A 20,166-nucleotide genomic window follows, 5' to 3' on the forward strand; every position below is an offset into this window, starting at 1 on the left:
CCCAGCCAGGTGAACTGAAGATACTCACTGAATGTGACATGATCCTTTGTCAGTCCCTTTTTCCTGCTGGGGTACAAATTCACAGTTGGGACCTGAAGAACTTGACTCATTCGGTTTTGTTGATGCTGATGGGCTTTTGTGGTTTGGCCAATTGATCTCATGGGCACTGGAGACATTTCGGAGGATTTCCCTCCTCTTCTCTCACTTAAATTCTTTGTCACTGTTAGGGAAAAACTGCATATAAATATCTAGCACTTTCAATTGCAGGATTATTGCAGTACAACCATCCAGACAAAGGAATCATTGTGTAAAGAAGATCAATTGTATTTTAAACCATTTCTAGTCCAAACACAACAATCCCATCACACTGAAGATGATGTGTGAAGAGCTTTAAAAAAAAAGCCCTAAATCCTTGAAAGTGCCATCGAGGTACTTCATCAAAAGATCAAAAGATGTTGTTTATTTCTACCACAAGCCTGTATTTTAAATGTTTGCATGCAAGGTGCAATTGCATAACAGCACCTCTTTCAAAATCAGGTGGTTTTGCAACTGGCATCAAATGTTTCACTAGGTGGCACAAGTGATTTACAGCACAGGGCACTGCTTCAGCTTCTGCTTTAATCACACAGCAATTCACAGACTGTTCCTCATCTGATTCCTTATTAAATTCTCTTGGAAAACTCTGGTTTGCAGTGTCATTGCTGCTCATTCCTACCACAAGCAAGGGCAGTAAGTTAAGAAATGTGGGAGCTGAACCCCTGAGTGTGGGAAATCCAACCAAGTGGGGAGAGACAGCCCTGGACAGGTCAGTGCTCTCACTGCACCAAATCTAAACCCACGAGGGGCTGGCAGCTCCCTCATGCCACACATCACTGCTCTATTCTTTCTCCCAGCTCTGTAACGAGGATAATCTCAACTGGATCTACTACCTGTGGGTTTTGGGGCTTAGGGCTTCTTCCCCAGTTTTTAAAAATGTTACTTTTAATGATATGCCAATCTACTACATATTTAATTGTATATCCACTTAAACCTCATTTTCCTTACTTATGGTTTAAGAAAATATGGACTTGATTTGCCTAACTACATGAATAGAACAGTTGGTATATATTCCCTATTTTTACTTTCAAATATCTATGGCTAGCACTGTGCATACAAGATTTTAATTTTTTTTTTAACAAATAAAAAACAATCTGGTAACAATTATGTCCTTCTCTTGGACCTGGTACCTATGATTGCACAGAGATCATCTAGAAAGAGTTCAAACATGAAGGATTTAATGTTTTTTAAAAGGGAGTTAAATGTGGCCATCTCCAGGTTTCCTGCTTCAGTGCTACTTAAAAGTAAATGCTAAAAGAAAATTTGCATAAGATGGCATCTTAGGGAATAATAAGGATTTGCATTCTTAATACTGGGTAATGGCAAGGACTTAAAATTTTATCTTCAAGACTCCATCTCCTAGTCATGCTTTGAACTTACCTCATCAGAGATAAAACAGTATTTGAAGACAAAAAAAGCCTTAAAATGCTATATTTGGACAAAAGACAAGCAGAAAATATAATCTTATTTAGCATGGTTGTTACTCATCTATTTTGAAACAAATCTGTCTTTCAAGAAAGTGAAAACTGCTCGAGTATCTAAATAAAACACAATTATAACTTCTCATTTCTGAATAAGAATTTACTGAACTGTGTATGACAGCAGGTCAGACAACAGTTTGTTTGACAAGAGCTTAAATTATGAGAGCTATCCCGCTGTAGTCCTCAATTTCTGACTGTCAAGCCATGTCAAACTCATCAGTCAATATTGACCTAACATCTCCTTCTCAACAATCTTCATTTATTCTAAGGTGTAATCTATTGAGGTTTCTATATTGATTTTGTCTCTTTTCATTTCTTGCTGTTCATATGGTAAAGACTACTTTTATCCTTTCTAGTTCTGTGCAAGGACAGCAGGGTTGATGTGCTATTGGATTTCCTGCCAGACTGATGGAAAGACACACAGCTTTAGGAACTAAAGGTCAAAATAAAAAACATCACAGAAATTTTTTGAGCTCAACCAAAACATGAACACACATGAACTGACAAAACAACCCTTCCTACAGTATCCTCTCCTTGGAAGAAAAGTTTGAGAGTATTTTTAGAGAAAGAACAACATTTTTTATAAATGCTATCGATCATGTAGCTGTTCTAGCTCACTGTACTTACAAGTGCTGTATGCAGGCTCACACTGAAGCGACAATATCTGGATCTTCTCTTCATCTGTCTCCACAGTGAGGTTGGACAGGTACTGCTTCACCTTCCTGGCCATCTGGGCATCCTCGTAGAGCTTCTTGGCGTTGAGGAGCGAGCTGCGGCGGGCGCGCTTCTTGTGAGCCCCTCCCTGCACGTCCAGCATGTTCGAGTTCATGCTGCCCTGGCTCAGAGACCTACGAGAGAAAAGATCAAAGCACTAAAGGTTCAGTTCTCAACAGCAACAAAGAGCTACAGCAGAATAGGCCAAAGCAGATTAATACCAATAATCTTCAGTTAGGGCTAGTGCATGCTGATGCAAATGAGTTAAAAAAGATGAACAGCATTAAAACAACACCTGTCTTAACATATTTGGGTAAATTGAGAGCAGGGATTTGAGCCTAGAGCAGGACTGCCTATGGAGATGTGGAGCTGGGAAGAACAAGATGCAGTTTTGTGTGTAGAACTCATTCAGCTCCACTAATGAACCCCAGGCTTGTGATGCAGGACCCGCAGCTGACAAGAAGAAACGGCCTCAAGTTGTGCCAGGAGAGGCTTAAATTGGACATTAGGAAAAACTTCTTCATGGAAAGGGTTGTCAAGACCAGGAACAGCCTGTCCAGGGCAGTGGTGGGGTCACCATCCCTGGAAGTGTTCAAAAACCACATGTTTAAGGCACTTGAGGAGACATGGCTTAGTGGTCAGCATGGTGGTGGTGTTGGGTTGATGGTTGGATTTCATGATCTCAGAGGTCTTTTCCAACCCTAACAGCTCTATGAATTCAACTGTAGATTCTAAAAGTGCACAAGCTTGGTAACTTTGTTGGTTTAAGGAACTGGGTACCCACTGTGTGCATCAGGCTTACACAGAAACTTCCAGCACTTAGCTGAGCACAGAAGTGAGTGACCACTGCAATCCTCTTAGAAAACTGAGCTTCTCATAAAGGTCAAACAAGGGGTAAATTATGTTAAATGTACAAAGTGCATTTGATTACACACTTAACTTCTTTCTGCAATTAACTAAAAACATTCACAAAAAAGCAGCTCATTAAAAAATGTATCCCAAGAAAGGTGAGGAAGGCAGTGATGATAAACATACACCCAGACTTGTACAGACTTGCATTGAAAGAGGATACTCCTCAATACTCCTAATTTTGAGCTCTCAAATCTATCAGTAGCTGAAGCAAAAATAAATAATACTGTAATAGTTAAAGAACGTGAGTTACTCTCCCTGACAGTCATTCCAATTCACACTGGAAAAGTGACCAAACAACTGAGCAGGGTATGGTCTAAACACAGTCACCTCTGTTTCAACTGCCAAAAGTCCTACAGCCACACCACTTCTGATGCATTTTTAAATAAATGGAGATCACAGTATAAGTCACATGTAAATTCTAATGGAAAATGTCAAAGTTGTTCAAAGCTGGGTTTGTGTGGGGATTTTTAAATATTCAGATGAACATTTTTAGAGCTACATGAAGACATTTATCAAGATCTTGTGTGTTTACAGAATCACAAGTGGCAGAATAAACAACATCAGGCACAGAAGAGCCATAATGGCCAAAGGAGTCAGAATAAAACATGTTGTTAGAGGAAATCAAAGGAATCAAGTAAACTGAGCTTAGAAAATAAATGTTGCAAAACAGCTGACTGCAATATTCTCAGACATGTTAAATAAATAATTCTGAGAGAAAATAGAAGCTTAAAAGCTCTCAGCAATTTATAGCTTAATTAAATAAAAAAGTAATGTTATTGGAGACAAGGAGCAGCAGAAGGCATGATGGAGTGTTCACAGCTATTCAAACCAAGGGGACACTCATGTCTCTTGATGGATAAGGACAAAGCTATTCTATAGTGATCAGGAAATTATGTTTATTTTAAATGATAGAAATATTTTGGTTGTTTATGTACACACTGATTTTTATTTTTTTTTCCCCAAATCTGGATTTGACTTCTTAAGGCAATTTAATTCTATTTCTTTTAACAATTATTTTTCCTTATTCCCTTGTGTTCACAGTAATTCCAAGGGTTAGAAATTACAGTGGCTCCATGGGTCCTGGCTATTTCTCCCCATGAGCTGCCTTGTGAGCAGTTGATTATTGAACACCAAATGCTGCCAGCCAAGGGCATCCACACCAGCATCAGGGACCAGTCTCCAAACTTGCTAAGCCCAGTATGACCAGCCCAGGTCCTGGCATTGTCCCCAACACTGCTATGCAAAGGCACACAGGCAACACAGAACACATCAAATATGGCCACAATGTCAGTCTCAAAATCACTGCCCTGGGCCAGGCAGGAATTTCCCTGGCCAACATCAGAATTCTCATCTTTAGTCATTCCATGATCCAGACCTCACAATCAACACTCCCCCAGGAGGATCAATGAGGATTTTGGTGCAGGAAATGTGAGATACATTTTAAACATATGCTAAAAATAAATACTTTGAAGGTTGCCTGAAGATAAACCTCAGGGAGGAAATTACTACATCATTACCACAATTCAAAGTGTCTTTATAGTTGAAAATGCAGAATGGCTTCAACTTTCCAGTAACATGTTAAAAGGCAAGTTACTTATTTCATTTACTTCCCACAATAGTTTGCCTTCCAATATAACTGCACAGCAAGGTTTTTTAATGCACACAGCCAAAACTCAAACAACTTATCTACTACACAAAAGCAACTCAGAATTCTTATAGCTGCAGTAAAATGTTGGCTGTAACCCCTTACTCCTGTTTTCAAAAAAACATGTGTTGCAGGGTTAATAAAATGCATGCTGTATTTCAGATGCATGCACTAACGAGGAGGATGCAGTATGTTAAGAGTTGCATAATCTTTATTTATCTTAGTTGCATTCAGCTCTACACTTACCCCAAACTTCTCCACCTCTTCTTCCTGTAAGCAAGAGCCATATACATTGAAGCATGTATTTGAACAGAAAAGCACAGGAAAAAAATAAAACAGTTGAGAGTCAGGAAGAAAGATGTAGACAGGAAAGAACAGAAAAGAAAAATCTCTATACAGCCGAATTCTTCTCAAACAATAACACAATGTTTTCATGAAATGCAGGGGCAAGACTTGACAAACACTTTGATATCTATCAGTTTTTTGTTTAACCTATGAATTGAAAAATTCAAACTTGCATTAATTTATTTTCCTGCAAGTCAAATTCAAATTTGATGGAGTGCAACTCATTCATATTGCAGAAAATGGGATAAAATTAATTTATTCTTTGCCTGTTGAAAGTGTATGAGAAATCATCACTATCAATATTCAAGTTTATTGTATTGTTTTCTCTTGACTGTTGGCTGGAAAACAAGCCAGTTGCCAAATACACCTTGAAAGCCTAGATGCTCTCAGTAATTGGTAATGAACTTGTGAGCAAGTCTCATGTTACCAGTAATACAGACTTTTCTTGTTGATTTTTTATCTTCAAAAGCATTTATTTGATGCTTCATAACACAAACTGAGAGATCAAACATGAGAGACAATGAAAATTAATATAAATTACATGAAAACATGGAATTATTTTCTTTTAATCTTTGGCACTATCTCTAATATTGGATGCCTAAGCAGTTTATGGCAGTGTGTGTAATTTAAATTACAGTCATTAAAATGTGCTCTGAAATTCTGAAAAATACTAAAGCTAACTATTTACTATTAAATTTATTTAATGATTAGACTTCATGAGGTCTTAGGAAGTGCATGGCCATCAGGCACATTTATTTATAGACTAATTTCAGCTGTGAATGCCTAAGTTTCTGAAAAGCAATCACAACTTCTCAGTAACTGACTTTGTAATTTTATACTAAAAATGAAATCTTGCTAATTTCTATCCAACCGTATAAAAGTGAATCTCCACTGTGAAACAAAGTAACATTAACAAGGATCTGTTATTTTTGGCTCAGTCTGGGCCATTTTTAGAGTTACAGAATCACAGAACAGTTTGTGTTGGGAGGGACCCCAAAGTTCATCCCCTTACATCCCCCTATACACCTTCCACTAGACCAGGCTTGCTCAGAGCCCAATCCAGGCTGCCTTTAAATGCTTGAAAAAAAGAAACAGCTTTCCTGATAGCCAGCTTTGCAAACAAAAACCAGACAGAACTGATGATCCTCTGTGAATCCTGACCACTGGAAAACCACAGGGAACCAAATCTCTATGCTCCTCTAAAGGCTCCCTATCCTTGCATGCCCTGTTTCCTTCCACAGCACAGATGTAACTGAACTCACACATTACAGACAATCACAACTGCACAGGAGACTGCAATGTTGGGTGGATGAAGTAAAATTCACCTAAAAGCTGCCCCCGTGTCTCCTACTTGCACTGCTCCCTCCAGGGTGCTCAGAGAGCTCTCCTCTGCTGGGGTGCACACAGGTGTGGGCAGCTCAGGAGAGAATTTTGCCATTTCCTGAAGTCAGAGCCATGTGGCTACTCAGCCATGACCCAGCACCCTGAGGGGGCTTGTCTGGCCCATCAGTTTGAGGCAGACAGTGCAAGGAGTGAGGCCCCCACCCATCCTACAGACACCTGCAGGGTCAGGACCCTTATGGACACAACATCAGAGCCGCTGATGCTTTCAGTTCAGCCAGTGGGGAGAAAACAGATGCAGGAAATAATTCATTTCCACTAAATAAAATCTGGAGCTAATCAGCAGCAGATTAGGAGTTATGTTGTTTTTATTCTGCGCTTTGTTAACACCAAGCCTGGTGATATTCAGCATCAGGATAAAAAGAAAAAAATTAGAAAAATAAGCCAAGAAAACACCCTCCACCTGCTGAAGCCTGCACATATCAAACATTATGTAGGTGGAACAAGCTGTGCTTAGAACAAATAAAAAATATTTAGTTTGAATTTAATATGTTATCACTGGGGTTTTGTTTTGAAACAGCATTTCAGAGCTATACATCAGTGATTGAGGTGCTTTTTATCTCTCTCTCATATCTAAATATTGTAGCCTGTAATATTATACCTCTCTTAAAACTCTACTGACACTAACATTTTATTTGGCAGAAATATGTATCATTAAAATTAGAACTTATTCTTCTGTGCTTTTTAAAGGCAATAAATTGGTTTATTAGTCATTCAAAGCAGGTCTGGGAAGCATCAACTGTTTTGCCATAATTTGATAAAGGCTGTGGTTTGATGGTAGATGTCAATGATGACGTACACAACGAAATACCAACGTGCTGATGCACACAGAGACCCAGATCCCCCCACAGTGAGACCCCTTCAGTGCTGCTGCTCCTCCCTTTGCACACCTTTGTCTGAACATCACAGCTGGATCCATGTTTGCCGAGGTCATTCGGACAACTTGGCGGATTTCCTTGGCGATCATCCGCAGCTTCTCAAAATTAACCAGGCCATCCACTTTAGAATCATTGCCTGCATAAATGACACACACACATAAGGAAAAAAAAAAGGAGTAATAAATATTTCTGAACAGCCACTGTGCTTCTAGTTCTTCCCTTGTTACCCTTCTCCCTTCCCTGTCCCCCAATCAACACAATTTTTTAAATCAAGGTAGCAAGAAAACAGGATGTTCTCTCAAAACACTGATGGAATCAAACCCACTTGGACTACCCTATATTTTTTTGTTAATTGATTTCTAAAGTAACATGTATTAGTAGGAGGACAAAGGAATAAGTGAATTATGCCCAAATTCACTTGCATAATATTAAAATAATACAAATACAGAATTGACATTAACAACATTCACATTAGAAAAGAAGATCAAATAGTTCTGAACCATCACAACCAAGAATTAAGCATATTTGGAAATGGTTCACCTCAACCAGTTGTAAAGAGGACTTTGTATAAAGGGAATAAGATGGAAATATTTAAACAAAATCCCTTGAAAATGCTGAAAGCAAGAGTAGGAGGTGTAGCACTGTGTGCATGCCACAACATGGAATGAAAACCTGGAAACATTACAGCAACAAATTTTTTCTAAGAGAAAACATTTGAAGTAATGGAGCTACCAGACAGCACACTCACCTACGCTTCCACCCTAAACCTTAGGACAGCTGAGGAGGATTACAGCATTGCTTTCAAAATATTAAAAATATGCATTTTATTTTTAATTTTTGTCTAGGACCAGTCTCTTCCATTAGGCATTCCCAGTTCTATTTTATTTTACTCCTACAAAGGATCCCTCAAAAGCACCCTACTGGTGGCAGCTTCGTTAGACACATGTGGACACACAGAGCACTGAAGAAAGGGTTGAAGTACATTCAATGCTTCATTTATTTTCTCTCTGTTTGACATTACCTTCATGCAGAAATGTGATATCTTTCTTGACAACAGGGAAAAGTGGGATAATTGGAGGCTGCATGCTCTGGCTGCTGAGGATGTTGCGATATTTTGCCATGTTTCGAGATGGATCAAAAAGATCTTGAAGGTCTCTGAGGTGCTTTTCATACTTGCTGGGTAACTTTTCCCAAGTGCCTCTGAGACGGGCTACTGGTGCAAGATTTAACCCACTGCAAGGCAGAAATGTTTCATTATTAGCTGTGAGTGGAATTGTTACCTTTCAGAAGGAAGTGAAGGGTTGGGAGGTTGTTTTTTTAAGGATTAAAAATAGCTTTCCCAAGGTTAACTGTGGAGCTGGGTGAATAGCAGGCTACGAGTTCAGCACAATAACCCTCTGCTGTTTAAACAGGACTGGTAAAAATCATGACTGCTCAAGGTAAAAATTTCAAATTACTGCCAAAATAGTATCTCTGTAATACAGGACTGACATCTACTTAAGAATCCCGTAAAAATGTATACCACAGTAAGAACAAAAATGGTAAAAAATGCATGAGGTGAACCAATGACTGCACAGAAAATGAGAACAGTGCAGAGCTCATCCCAAGCAGAAGTGGCAAGACTTTAGGAAGAAATTCTTCCTTATGAGGGTGGTGAGACCCCAGCACAAGTTGCCCAGAGAGGCTGTTGATGCTCCATCCCCATAGTGCTCAAGGACAGGCTCAGCAACCTGGTGCAGTGAAAGGTGTCCCAGCCCATGGCAGGGGGTTTGGAATGAGATGGTCTTTAAGGTCTCTTCCAACCCATCCCATTCTGTGATTCTCTGACTTCAGAGCTTCAAACAAGAACATTTGTAAACGAGCAACTGACTGAGAACTGGAAGCAGCAGATATGCTAAAACTTGTCACTGTGCCCTCATTCCGACTAAGTAAAAATATATCCAGAATTATTTGGATGCAAAAACATTTAATAAATTAAATCCACCCTCCCTATCATAATTTGTCGCCACCTATGTCCAAGGAATTCTGCACTAATTGCAAAGTCCTCACCTTTACAGAACTGCAAAGGGATGTGCTGCAGCATTGCTTAGCAAATCCAGACCCACACTATCACTGAATTTGCTATTCTCAGATTTATTTTTTTCAAAAATTTATTTTGTACTTGGTTTATTTTTTAGACAAATTTCTCTCCATGCTATGCCAAACAAAGCCTTCTCTGACATGAAAAAATCAAACATATGCCAGCCCACAGCTCCTCTTTTCCATGCTACATTAAGATGGTTATCTTCCTATTTCATGAGACATATGGCACCAAACTGCTGTGCAGGACAAGGCAAGAAAGAAAACCCCTGTGCCATATGCTAACAAAAAAATATTCTTCTGGAAATAACAGTAAAACAAAAACTAACTTATTTGCCTTTTTTTTTCCCCCAGACAAAAGACCACTTTAGTCATGGCCTGATTGGACTTAAATGAGAAGCAGAAAGAGTAATTTCCTTAGCTAGAATAAACCATGAAAAATTAGAGAGCAGAACAGAAAAATTAGAATCAGTATCTATGTGTGTATTCCCACATAATGAGCAGCCACAGTCTCAATGACTGTCCAGTACCCTTCACAGAAACTCATGAATTCTTTAATTACTAACCACAAGCCAATACATTTGATGAACTGGTTAGACATGGAAGAAAATATTTTAAAATGGTGTTTTCAATAATGCTGCTGGGATACAGCACAAATCCAGATCTTTGTTCTGATGAATCACAGTGTCTTTCTTTTCCCTACAGTAAAGGCTGGGTGTAAGATAATTGCAAATACAGGAAATGATGAACTTATGCTGTTAAAGCACCAGCATTCAGTATAAATCAGAAGAGAAAGCTTAAATGTGCAACCAAAGAGGGAAAAAATAAAATAGAGAAGCAAGCAGATGACAGGAAAGAATGAGAAGGAAAATGAAACCAAAACAAGACTGATTTGAGGACATCCTTACAATGCAAGGAAGAAATAAAGTAATCTCATCATCGCATACACGACTCGGTGCTTCCTGGAAAAGTAACAGTGACTGACAAAAAGAAGGGAAATTGGGTGCCAAAGTCACAGAAAATGACACAGTGCTCAGGCAGGTTTCTGCAGTTCATCAATCACACAGTGCTTTGTGCCCATCTTCTCTTTTCCTGCAAAGTACCAGTGAAAGAGAGACTGTCACACCTAGCACCACAACAGGACTGAAGAGCTGAGGTGACAGTGCAGAGGCTCCGGTGACAATCCACCTCTGATCAGTCTGGCTTTGGAAAAGCCCCCCAGCCCCAGCTGTAGTCTGCTCAGGGTATTCCCATTTCTTTCCTTTCATTTGGATTACCAGAATTGCCTGTGACAGCACCAATCAGATCTGAGAAATGGGAAGTATTTTACCTTATCACCGCAAACATGGAATTGAAGTTCTTGCATTCTCGACAGTGGAGAGCAATTTTAATGAAATGCTTAATAATCTTCATTCTTTTGAGCTGGTTGGGTTCTGCTAAAATTTCCATGGCAACCCAGAAGGTCTCTTGATTTATGACATCCTCAAACTGTTTCAGGTGAGCGTTGCCTGTTTTGGAGTCCAGCTTGTACAGGTCGTCGATGTACTCCGTTGGCTCGATGTTGCGGAACAATTCAAAGTCCCGCATGGAAAGCTGAGTGGCCACCTCAATGGTGCTCAGCTGCAGGAGGGAAATTTGGCTCTCTCGGAGTAGCTCTTGAGCATCCTCATCTGAGCATAAGGTTTCTGTTTCCATATTGTTTTTCAGATAATACCTGAAGAATGATTGAGGAGCAACAACACATTAGAGATGCTCTTCAGAGGGTTCGTGAACACAAAGACATTGAACTATACCAAGCACTGTGAGCATTAGAGACAAGAAGGAACAACATAACCTTGTACTTCAGTAAATGTAAAACAGCACCATTACTTAAGTAAACAAACATTTCAAAAGCTCTTTGTTAATATTTTTACAGTGTACTCTGTAACATGCTGTAGTGCTCACCTTTTCTATTTGTAAATTCAGCAGCGAAAATAGCATTTCAAAAACACACTAGCCCTGAGAAATCTCCTGTAAATGTATTTCTACATTTCTTACACAAATTTAGTGTGTTTTTTTCCATAAATTTACTGTGGCATACTGATATTTGCATGAAGCACAGAGTATTCAGGAAATGAATATCTGGAAAATTCATTCCATGGTCCCAGGTAAATCACTTTCAGATACACAAAAGTTTATTACTCATAAATTCCCTCTGTTGCCTAGCAAAGACAACTACAGAATATTTTACTTTAATAAACTTTCTTCTGGTATGGATTAGGTCATCTGATAAAATCAAAGCATTTAACATTTTAGAAACATTCAGAACAGTTTACTTAAAAATGGAAGAATTTATTTCAGGTTAGTATCAGTTCATTGCAGCATGACACCGAGAAAGAAATGAATTGTATTCTTTAATCCTCAAGTACATGTGAGAAGTATCAAAACAAATCTAACCTTTTTCTCTAAGTGTAAAACACTATATACACTATCTTGATCTGCTAAATTTAGCTGCCATCAAGCAAGCTCGCTGTAAATTTGGGGAGGGATTTTTGGGTGCAGAAGAGGAAGGTGATCCAAAGAAGAGAGGGAAGTGTAAGTTACTGGCAATTACTTGCTTGTGCTTCCAAAAGACACCAGTCTATTTTAATTAAAACACCTCTCCCTGATGTTGGACTTAATTATCATGGAGGTCTTTTCCATCGTGCAACATTTCAATCCTGAAAGCCAAATAAAATCCAAGCAAAACAAGGAATATTCACCGTCCGTTGAGCTGGATCCTGTCAGCCAGCTTGGAGAACTGGTCCGGGAGGCGCCGCTGCTTGATGACCCCCTCGGGACTGACGGACACCTCACACAGGGAGTAGGTCTCAGGGGCTCCTGTCAGGTTGAACTCATGGACAGCATGACTCACCACCTCCTTTGCTGTAGTGTCTTTGCTGATGATGATGTAACAGCTCTGCTGATCTGCTTTGAAAACTCGGATCACTTGATCTGGAATATCTAAAAAAAGAGTGTAACACCTTTAATGTGTGATGTACTTTTCCCTTGAAAAGACACAAGGTCACTTGGAGAGACATTTTACAAGGGCATGTGATAGAACACGGGAGAATTGGCTTGAGCTGAAGGAGGGCAGGTTTAATTGGATATTAGGGACAAATTCTTCTCTGTGAGGGGGTGAGACCCTGGCACAGGTTGCCCAAAGAGGTTGTGGACTCTCCACCCCTGGAAGTGTTCAACACCAGGCTGGATGGGGCTTGGAGCTCCTGGTCTAGTCAAAGATGTGGGGTGGAACTAGATGATCTTACTGCAAGCCAAACCGTTCTGTGATTCTATGATTTACTGTCCCATCTGATCATCAGGAAACAAAAACAACCAGCTTCTGGGGAAAAAAAACATGCTGGATTCAAAAAATATTTAAAATACTCTGGGTTTTTCTTCATCTTTGTAAGGAAAAGAGAAGACTCTTCTCCCTGCTCTTCTAAAACCCAATTACTCTACCATCCCATGACTCCAGTCAAAGCACAAGACATGCAGGTATGTAGGTAGACTGTGCACTGTTCCTTCACAGCGTGTCTTAAAAACTTTGGCAGCATCACTCCTGCTTTGGCTCTCTTGTGTCTGTGAGAGGCAGGTCCACACACGTGCCAGGGCACTCTTCCCAGGGATGGGAAGCCACCAAGTACAGATGGATGGGCTTGGGGTGGGAGGATATGAGGAGGAAAGGAGATTTGGTTGCTTGCAACTAGCCACAAGCTTTTACCCTCACTCTCTCTCCTGAAGGAACTAAGCTGCTGTCAGGAATTAATTCTTTGGCTGGTGTACTTATTTATAGCACATTTTATGTATTATAAATGCATTAGAGAACAGCTTTATCTGAGGCAGCCTACAGCAGGAAATAAATATCTACAGAAACATGTGTTTAACTCACAGCTTGATGACTGCAAATACTTTGCTATATTAGTTATTACAGAAAGTTTGATTTTCTAAATAAAACTGATTTTAAAAAAAATGTCAGGAGTCAAAATGCACAGTAATTTCAAGCACAGGGAAGCCCAGTTTTCCTTTCCCTGAAGACTAAAACTTCACAACTTTTCTGTGAGAGAAGGTGGGAAGATGCTGCTGAGCCCTCAGCCAAGGCTTCAGAGTCTGAAGCTCTCCAAAACCACACACAGAAGCAGATGAGCCATAACTGCTGCATCAGAGATGATCCCCAGTGAGGGAAGGGAAGGGCTTTCACTAAAGCAACACCTCCCAAACAGCCCTCCCCTTCTCTTCTCTTCTCTCACTGCTATTTGTCCAGCCCTTGAGCGCCAAATCTGGATTGAGTTGTGAGCTGCCCTGGAGCCCCAGCGATGCTCAGGTGTCCCTCTGCCCAAAGGGAACCAGCCCAGGAATCATCCTGCTGGGCACAGCACCCAGGTCCTTCAGGCACTCCCAGCAGCAGCTCTCTGAGCACAGTTTCAGATGCTGCTCACCCCACTGCCTACACATTGATTTTCCTCCATCAAAATCCACTCCTTAAGGAGGCAACAACAAAGATCTTTGGGGGCACTGACCTTGGGGTTACTTTTTCTTGCATCAGGATTTATATGTGTTATGGGCACAAGCAGAAGGAATTTCAAGTTAAAAAAGTAAGCAGGTAATCTATGATCCAGCACAAAAGGTCTCACCCATTGGAAAAAAGAAAGGCTCAACATCAGTTGTAAATAAATTTTAAGATGGAAGAAAACATGGGCTAAAAAAATTCCAATTGAAAGCTAATTCCTCTAACAGGTTCACAATTATGATTAAAACATCAGAACATTCTCATCAGAAGCTGGGTTGCAGCTGAATATGAGAAGTTCAATATATATGTGAATAGGGATAATATAAGAGAGAAGTATTTTGTACTTTATTTCAGAGTGAAAGTGGTGGAAATGACATACTGAATAATTAAGAGAAGTGCCTGTCATAAAAGTGATAATAAAGAAACAGAAGAGGGAAACATCTATACTTTGGTATCAACATACCTAAAAACAAGAATACACTCAAGGTATAAAACTGAAATTTAATTGGGGAGAAAAAAGTAAAAAAAAAACCCAAAACCAACAAACAAACAAACAAACCTCAAACCCATGCAACCAAAACAATGTGACTTGTGACAGATAAGGGAAAAATTACAGGCACATTTCTGTCTTCATAGTCTTTGCTTTTAAGCAGGCAAACATAAATTATTAAATTAAATTTTTTATGCATTATTCAGCTCATTTTGACAATACAAAGCACATTTCAAGTTGGCATGCATAGAGTTTTAGTTATGAAGTACAACAGAAGAACAAACCAAATCTCAAAACTGTTATCCTCTGAAACTTCAGTTCTATGAAAGAGATATAACCAACTTCATCCCTTTAAAGCAAGGCCACAGAGAAGCAGAGGAATCTGCAAGAAGTCATTCAGTGTGCTGGGGGCAGAAATGGGAATAAAATGCAAGTCCCAGCCTCAGCACAGCAGTGTGCCTATATAGGGACCTACAGATTTGTTTTAAGGGAAAATCACAGAGCACAGGGCTATCCAATGCCTCACAGTAATAATTATGTCAGTGCAATGTCTGATAGTGTTAAATTTACAGGCAAGCCATGCAATATGAAGGTCTGCAGGATGCTTTACATGAGGATACTTACAGTAAAACCCAACAGCTGCAGACAGGAGAAAAAGAAAAAAATCATATCAACACAAAATCAAGATTGAGATTCTTACAAAATTTATCAAGTGTATACTGTCAGAAATAATTTGGTTTTCTCTGACATTCAAACTGGCAGCATGTTTGTTACAGCAAGCTTAAAGCAAAGCTAAATGAGCCATCTGAAGATGCCCCTGCCCATGGCAGGAGGCTTGGAATATTTGACCATTAAATGTCTTTTCCAACACATATCATTCTGTGATTCTATCCAAGATGAATTAGTTACCACCATTTCATATTAAGCAGTAACTTGTATAGTATTAAATGAAGATGTTTAGAAAAACGTGTAGCTCCCATGCAGACAGCAAGGATCTGGAATTGCAGCAAAAAGGGAACTTTTTTGCTATGGGTATTTATGCACCTGATAGGATATATCTGTGCACATCCCTTTTAAAGGGGAAATCTGGAGGTTTATGTAAACATAAGTCACAGTCACAAAACACTTTACAGAATATGCCACTATGTACAGAACTTACACTTAAAATAGGGGAAAAATATTCTGACTAGACATGTTTACAGGCAGGCATGTTTACTGCCTATTGCAACAAATACCTCATGCAGCCACCCCATAAACTGGATTCCTACAGCAACAGCAATGAAAGCCCAGACCGCATATCTCAAAACAATTTTTAGGATTTTAGACATCCTGTTGAGTATACATAACGTTTGTAAAACGTGAAAATCACTGTGCTGGTACCATGACAGTCCTATTCTATCCGAAATACTGCCTGAAATACATACTGGCAGACAGAAGGATGGACAAGTCAAAGCACTGAGGAGAATGGCAAAGGAGAAAGGGGCAAACAAAGATTATCTCCTTCCACCAGAGCCAAGCAAATTAAAGGCTCTCAGAAGTGGCAAAATACATTTCTTTGTAAAAAATAAGTAAGTCTCACATGACCTAAAAAAAGTAGGCAAGAGAGGCTCAGGCAGTATGGATTTTTAGTACATTTCAGTTTCATCCCTGCCGGGCCCACAAGATGCCTAACAAAGCCAGGCAACTGCACTCGGCACCAGTGATGCGAGGACATTGCAATATTCCCCCTGCCCAGCTGCCTTGCTAACCATCCTGCAAACCAACCTCCAGCTGCCATTTACCTGAAGGGTTAGAGAAATCCAGAATGCTGGTTGTGGGCTGCAGCAGGTCAGGGCTGCTAGATGAAAGGGTGCCCGGGATGGGCATGATGGCCAGGCTGTGCCGGCACTGCCGTGTCCCCACGATGCTGTCATCCTGGGACTGGCTCACGCTGCCGTCGCTGCAAAACAGAGCTGCTTCAGTTATCTGCATTGAACTCCTCCTTTTCACCTTGGCATGAATGAAACTAAGAAAAATAATGGTGTTCAGCTGTTTTAACTACATGCTGTAGAAAGGCTTTCAAAACAAGATGGGGATAAAGATTTGAAAGCATTCATGGGGAGAGAAAAGATATTTTGGTCTTGTCCTGCATTCTTGGGGCAGGTGCCATGATTTTTTTAAGAAACATAAGCAACATGGACATAATGACTAGAAATACTAAGCAAGTGATATCTCTTAGTGATCTGAGGCTGAAGGGGGGTTGCTTTTAGGTGCATGTTAAGGGGAAATTCCTCTCTAATTGAGGAGCGTGGGGAGGCCCTGGCACAGGCTGCCCAGAGAAGCTGTGGCTGCCCCATCCCTGGAAGTATCCAAGGCCAGGCTGGATGGGGCAGTCTTTAAGTTCCCTCTCAACCCAATCCCTTTCCAGCCATTCTATGATTAAAGTATCGCAACCTAATCAGGAACCATTGATTTTTGATAAAGGGTCTGACAAACCTGAACAGTTTTGGAGGCAAGATGCTGAAACGGGTCTTGTCTAAAATTTTCCTGATTCTGTTTCTCCCACCAGATACAGTGTTAGCTTTCATTTTCTTGTTTCCTTTTTCACGGGGAAACATCTGTTCCACATCTCCAGGCATATCTGGGATAGAATAACGGTTGTTTTTCTTTTCTGCAATTTTTGGAATATGTGGAATTCCATTCTTCTCCTGTCCTATCCTGCAGAGCAGCTCCTTAAACACTGTAAGAGAAGATACAGTTGTTGTGAGTAACATTTGCACGCTCAGAACTTCACAATGAAATTTTCTTTTCCCCTCAAACCTTTTGCTTCTCACATCCCAGAGAGAGAATAAGGAAACACTGCATTCAGGGCAATAAGCACTATGCATTTATTGGCTTTTTTGTTTGCATCTTTTAGGTAATGGAGTGCACGTGCCTCTTCAAGAGTAACTGCAACACAGACTGATATTTTCCCAAACAGTCTTTGCTTCTACTAACACTACTGAACAGAAGCTGCATCAGATTTCCCACTGCATTTATGAAACGAAGCTAGTCTATAACCCACACTGACATTCTCAAAGCTAGAATTCCATGGAAATCATAGGGGGTTCGTTCTGTTTCTTTCCACATATATAAGGTGAAAAAAAAAGTTCAAATTGTCTTGTCAACATCAATTACTTCTTTAAAGATCCTTTAAAAATCTTTTGAAAACCTTTCAAGTCAGAAATTCAGGATTTTCTATTGAAAATACAGTGATACTGGAAAATGCAGAACTGAAAACAATGCAAATTACTCAGATTCTCCCTATGAGGAAGGCAACCAAAACTTTCTGTCCAGAAAGTCCAATTACATGGTACATTTCTGTTGTATAATAAAAGCTAAGGGTACAAGCTTTCCAAGTATAGATTTGAATAGAATAACAGGAATTGCCCATAGTCAGTACCAGACACTTAACACTCAATTAGGAAGTCAGAATAACAGTGCAATAGGTATCACTGTTGAAAAAAGCTTCAAGATATTAATTCATTAAAATTTATCAGAGAAATCACCTTGAAATTCTATCAACTAGCAGGAGGAGATTAGAACCCACTTGTAAGTGTATGTTGCTCACATTTATAACACAAAATTAACAACCTATCACTGTCTCAGTTCTAGTGATGCTTCATTTCATGTCATTTCACTTTGGGCCACTGGTGACTCTGGTTGTTTCAAGCTTTTTTTGCATTATGCTAATAAGCAACTGCTGAGGCCTTGAACCTTTTTAGCTGCACAGTGATCAACACAGTATAATAATGAAAAGAAAATCAATAGTGAGCAAGGGCAGGTAACTGAAAGAAGGAAATAGGAGAAGAGAACCATCAGAAGAAGATATGGATACAACTATGCAGGAAGGAGCTATCCTGGGCACAGTCTCCTCCTTTCTGTAGCTCTTGTTATTCTGTTGCCTGAACAAGATTATGGAAAAAGAAAAGATGATTTGACTGAGATTTTAAAGAGGTATTTAGGTGTTTATATTCATGATGACAATTAAAAGCCAACATTTATATGCCATACCACTTTTTATATCCCCTTTTCAATTATAAAGGTAATTTATCCTCTCATTCTTACAGCCATTAAAGAAAGTTTCACAAAATCCCAGTCTTTCCCTTTTGCTGTTTCTTGGCAAAAACATTTTGGTCCAGATCCCCTGGCTTTGTTTCAGCCCCACTGCATGGAGGGGACACTAAATCAGCTTAAACAGTCATCTGAGGATTTCTCAGGGAGTTGAAGAGCTGCCTGTGCTGGCTCTGTGCCACTCAACATGCAGCCCTTGGCACATGAGAACTTATCCAAGCAAACAGAGGCACAATGAGGGGACTTCTGCACAACTTCTCACCTCAAGAGCAAGTTGGAAAAAAAAGGTGGAATCCTATTGCACTCATAAAGCCAGAAGGAGTGGAGTTTTTTCTTCACACATAAATATGTATAATATATAGAGTCTACTCACCAAAAATGTTTGTTTTTACAGTAATGGAGAGATGTGTGTTATTCTTTAAGATTTCCAGAGCTTTTACAAAGGTAATGTTCTCAAAATTCTGTCCATTTACTTCCATTATCTTTAAGAAATAAAAATTGGGACTATTAGGAGAACATATATCTGACAGACTTACAAATACAAAGGTGATAATACAGGCACAGTAAGAACTTCCCAGGAATTACCATATCATCTTTACAGCAGCTACACAATGAAAACATTCCATGTAAAATAACAATTTTCATCATGTCAGAGAAGTTATATCCTGTAAGTAGGTCAGGACTTCCATTTTTACTTGAAAAATGCTTTAAATAAGTATATTTTCTATGATAACATGACATTCTTGCAATTAATCAGAAATGGTGGCTCAGGAGCCACAGATATCACCTCAAAAGCTGGATTTTCACTGAGTGTGACCTGCCTCAGTGAGCTGGGATCAAACACATCAGGTGAGAATCAATCCCACAACACAATCTGATGGTTTCAATGTAACCATACCTCGAATCACAAAGTTTCAAAAAATAACTGTAACTTGGTTTCTTTTCCCATTCAGTTTTTGGAATATTTAAATATTTTACGTATTTTGAAAACTATTTAATAGAAACCCATTTAACAGACAGAAATGGAAGCTGAGCTGTGGCATTCCCACACCTGCCAGTGGTTTGGTTTTAGCACACAGCACAACTTTTCTGTTGAGAACAACCAAGAGGTGGGTGAAGCAAGAGTATTTTAAATTAACATAATTGTTTTTACCTGATCACCACGTTTAAGTCCAGCTTCTGCTGCTTTGCTACCTATCTCCACAGTCTCTACAAAAATACCAAACCCTTTGTCACTGCCTCCTAGAAGGCTGAAAAACAGGGGAGAATCTCTGGAAGGTTTTTGCAGGGTGATTTGCCTCCATTTTGCTTTGGCAGCACAGGCAATATTCAGCAATCTGAGATGGCCTTTCATTTTCTGTAACACAGAAGACACAAAATGCAGTGCAATGTTTCTTTTATCAGAAATGGAAAAACAGTTATGAAAAATACCCCAAGTGCCAGAAAACAGATTTTTGATACCAGATTTTCAGATCTTAGTAAATAAACCTTATCCTCTTTTGCAG

The 20,166-nt window shown here is 39.6% G+C and overlaps 1 protein-coding gene across 2 annotated transcripts in view; it reads right to left on the minus strand.

The window, feature by feature from the left end:
* Positions 1-20,166, minus strand: part of RAPGEF6 (Rap guanine nucleotide exchange factor 6) — a 122,151-nt gene that overhangs the window by 16,822 nt on the left and 85,163 nt on the right. For both annotated transcript variants that reach the window (XM_066560132.1, XM_066560133.1), the window contains 12 exons: positions 19,815-20,018; positions 19,035-19,143; positions 17,045-17,288; positions 16,351-16,508; positions 15,194-15,208; positions 12,293-12,533; positions 10,882-11,265; positions 8,494-8,705; positions 7,485-7,608; positions 5,095-5,118; positions 2,205-2,425; positions 29-220 (listed from right to left, as the gene is read on the minus strand). In XM_066560132.1, the coding sequence (XP_066416229.1) occupies positions 29-220; positions 2,205-2,425; positions 5,095-5,118; positions 7,485-7,608; positions 8,494-8,705; positions 10,882-11,265; positions 12,293-12,533; positions 15,194-15,208; positions 16,351-16,508; positions 17,045-17,288; positions 19,035-19,143; positions 19,815-20,018 (2,128 nt within the window). The remainder of the gene's footprint in view (positions 1-28; positions 221-2,204; positions 2,426-5,094; positions 5,119-7,484; positions 7,609-8,493; positions 8,706-10,881; positions 11,266-12,292; positions 12,534-15,193; positions 15,209-16,350; positions 16,509-17,044; positions 17,289-19,034; positions 19,144-19,814; positions 20,019-20,166) is intronic.

The sequence above is a fragment of the Molothrus aeneus genome, chromosome 15 (assembly GCF_037042795.1).
Source record: "Molothrus aeneus isolate 106 chromosome 15, BPBGC_Maene_1.0, whole genome shotgun sequence".
NCBI classification, from domain to species: domain Eukaryota; kingdom Metazoa; phylum Chordata; class Aves; order Passeriformes; family Icteridae; genus Molothrus; species Molothrus aeneus.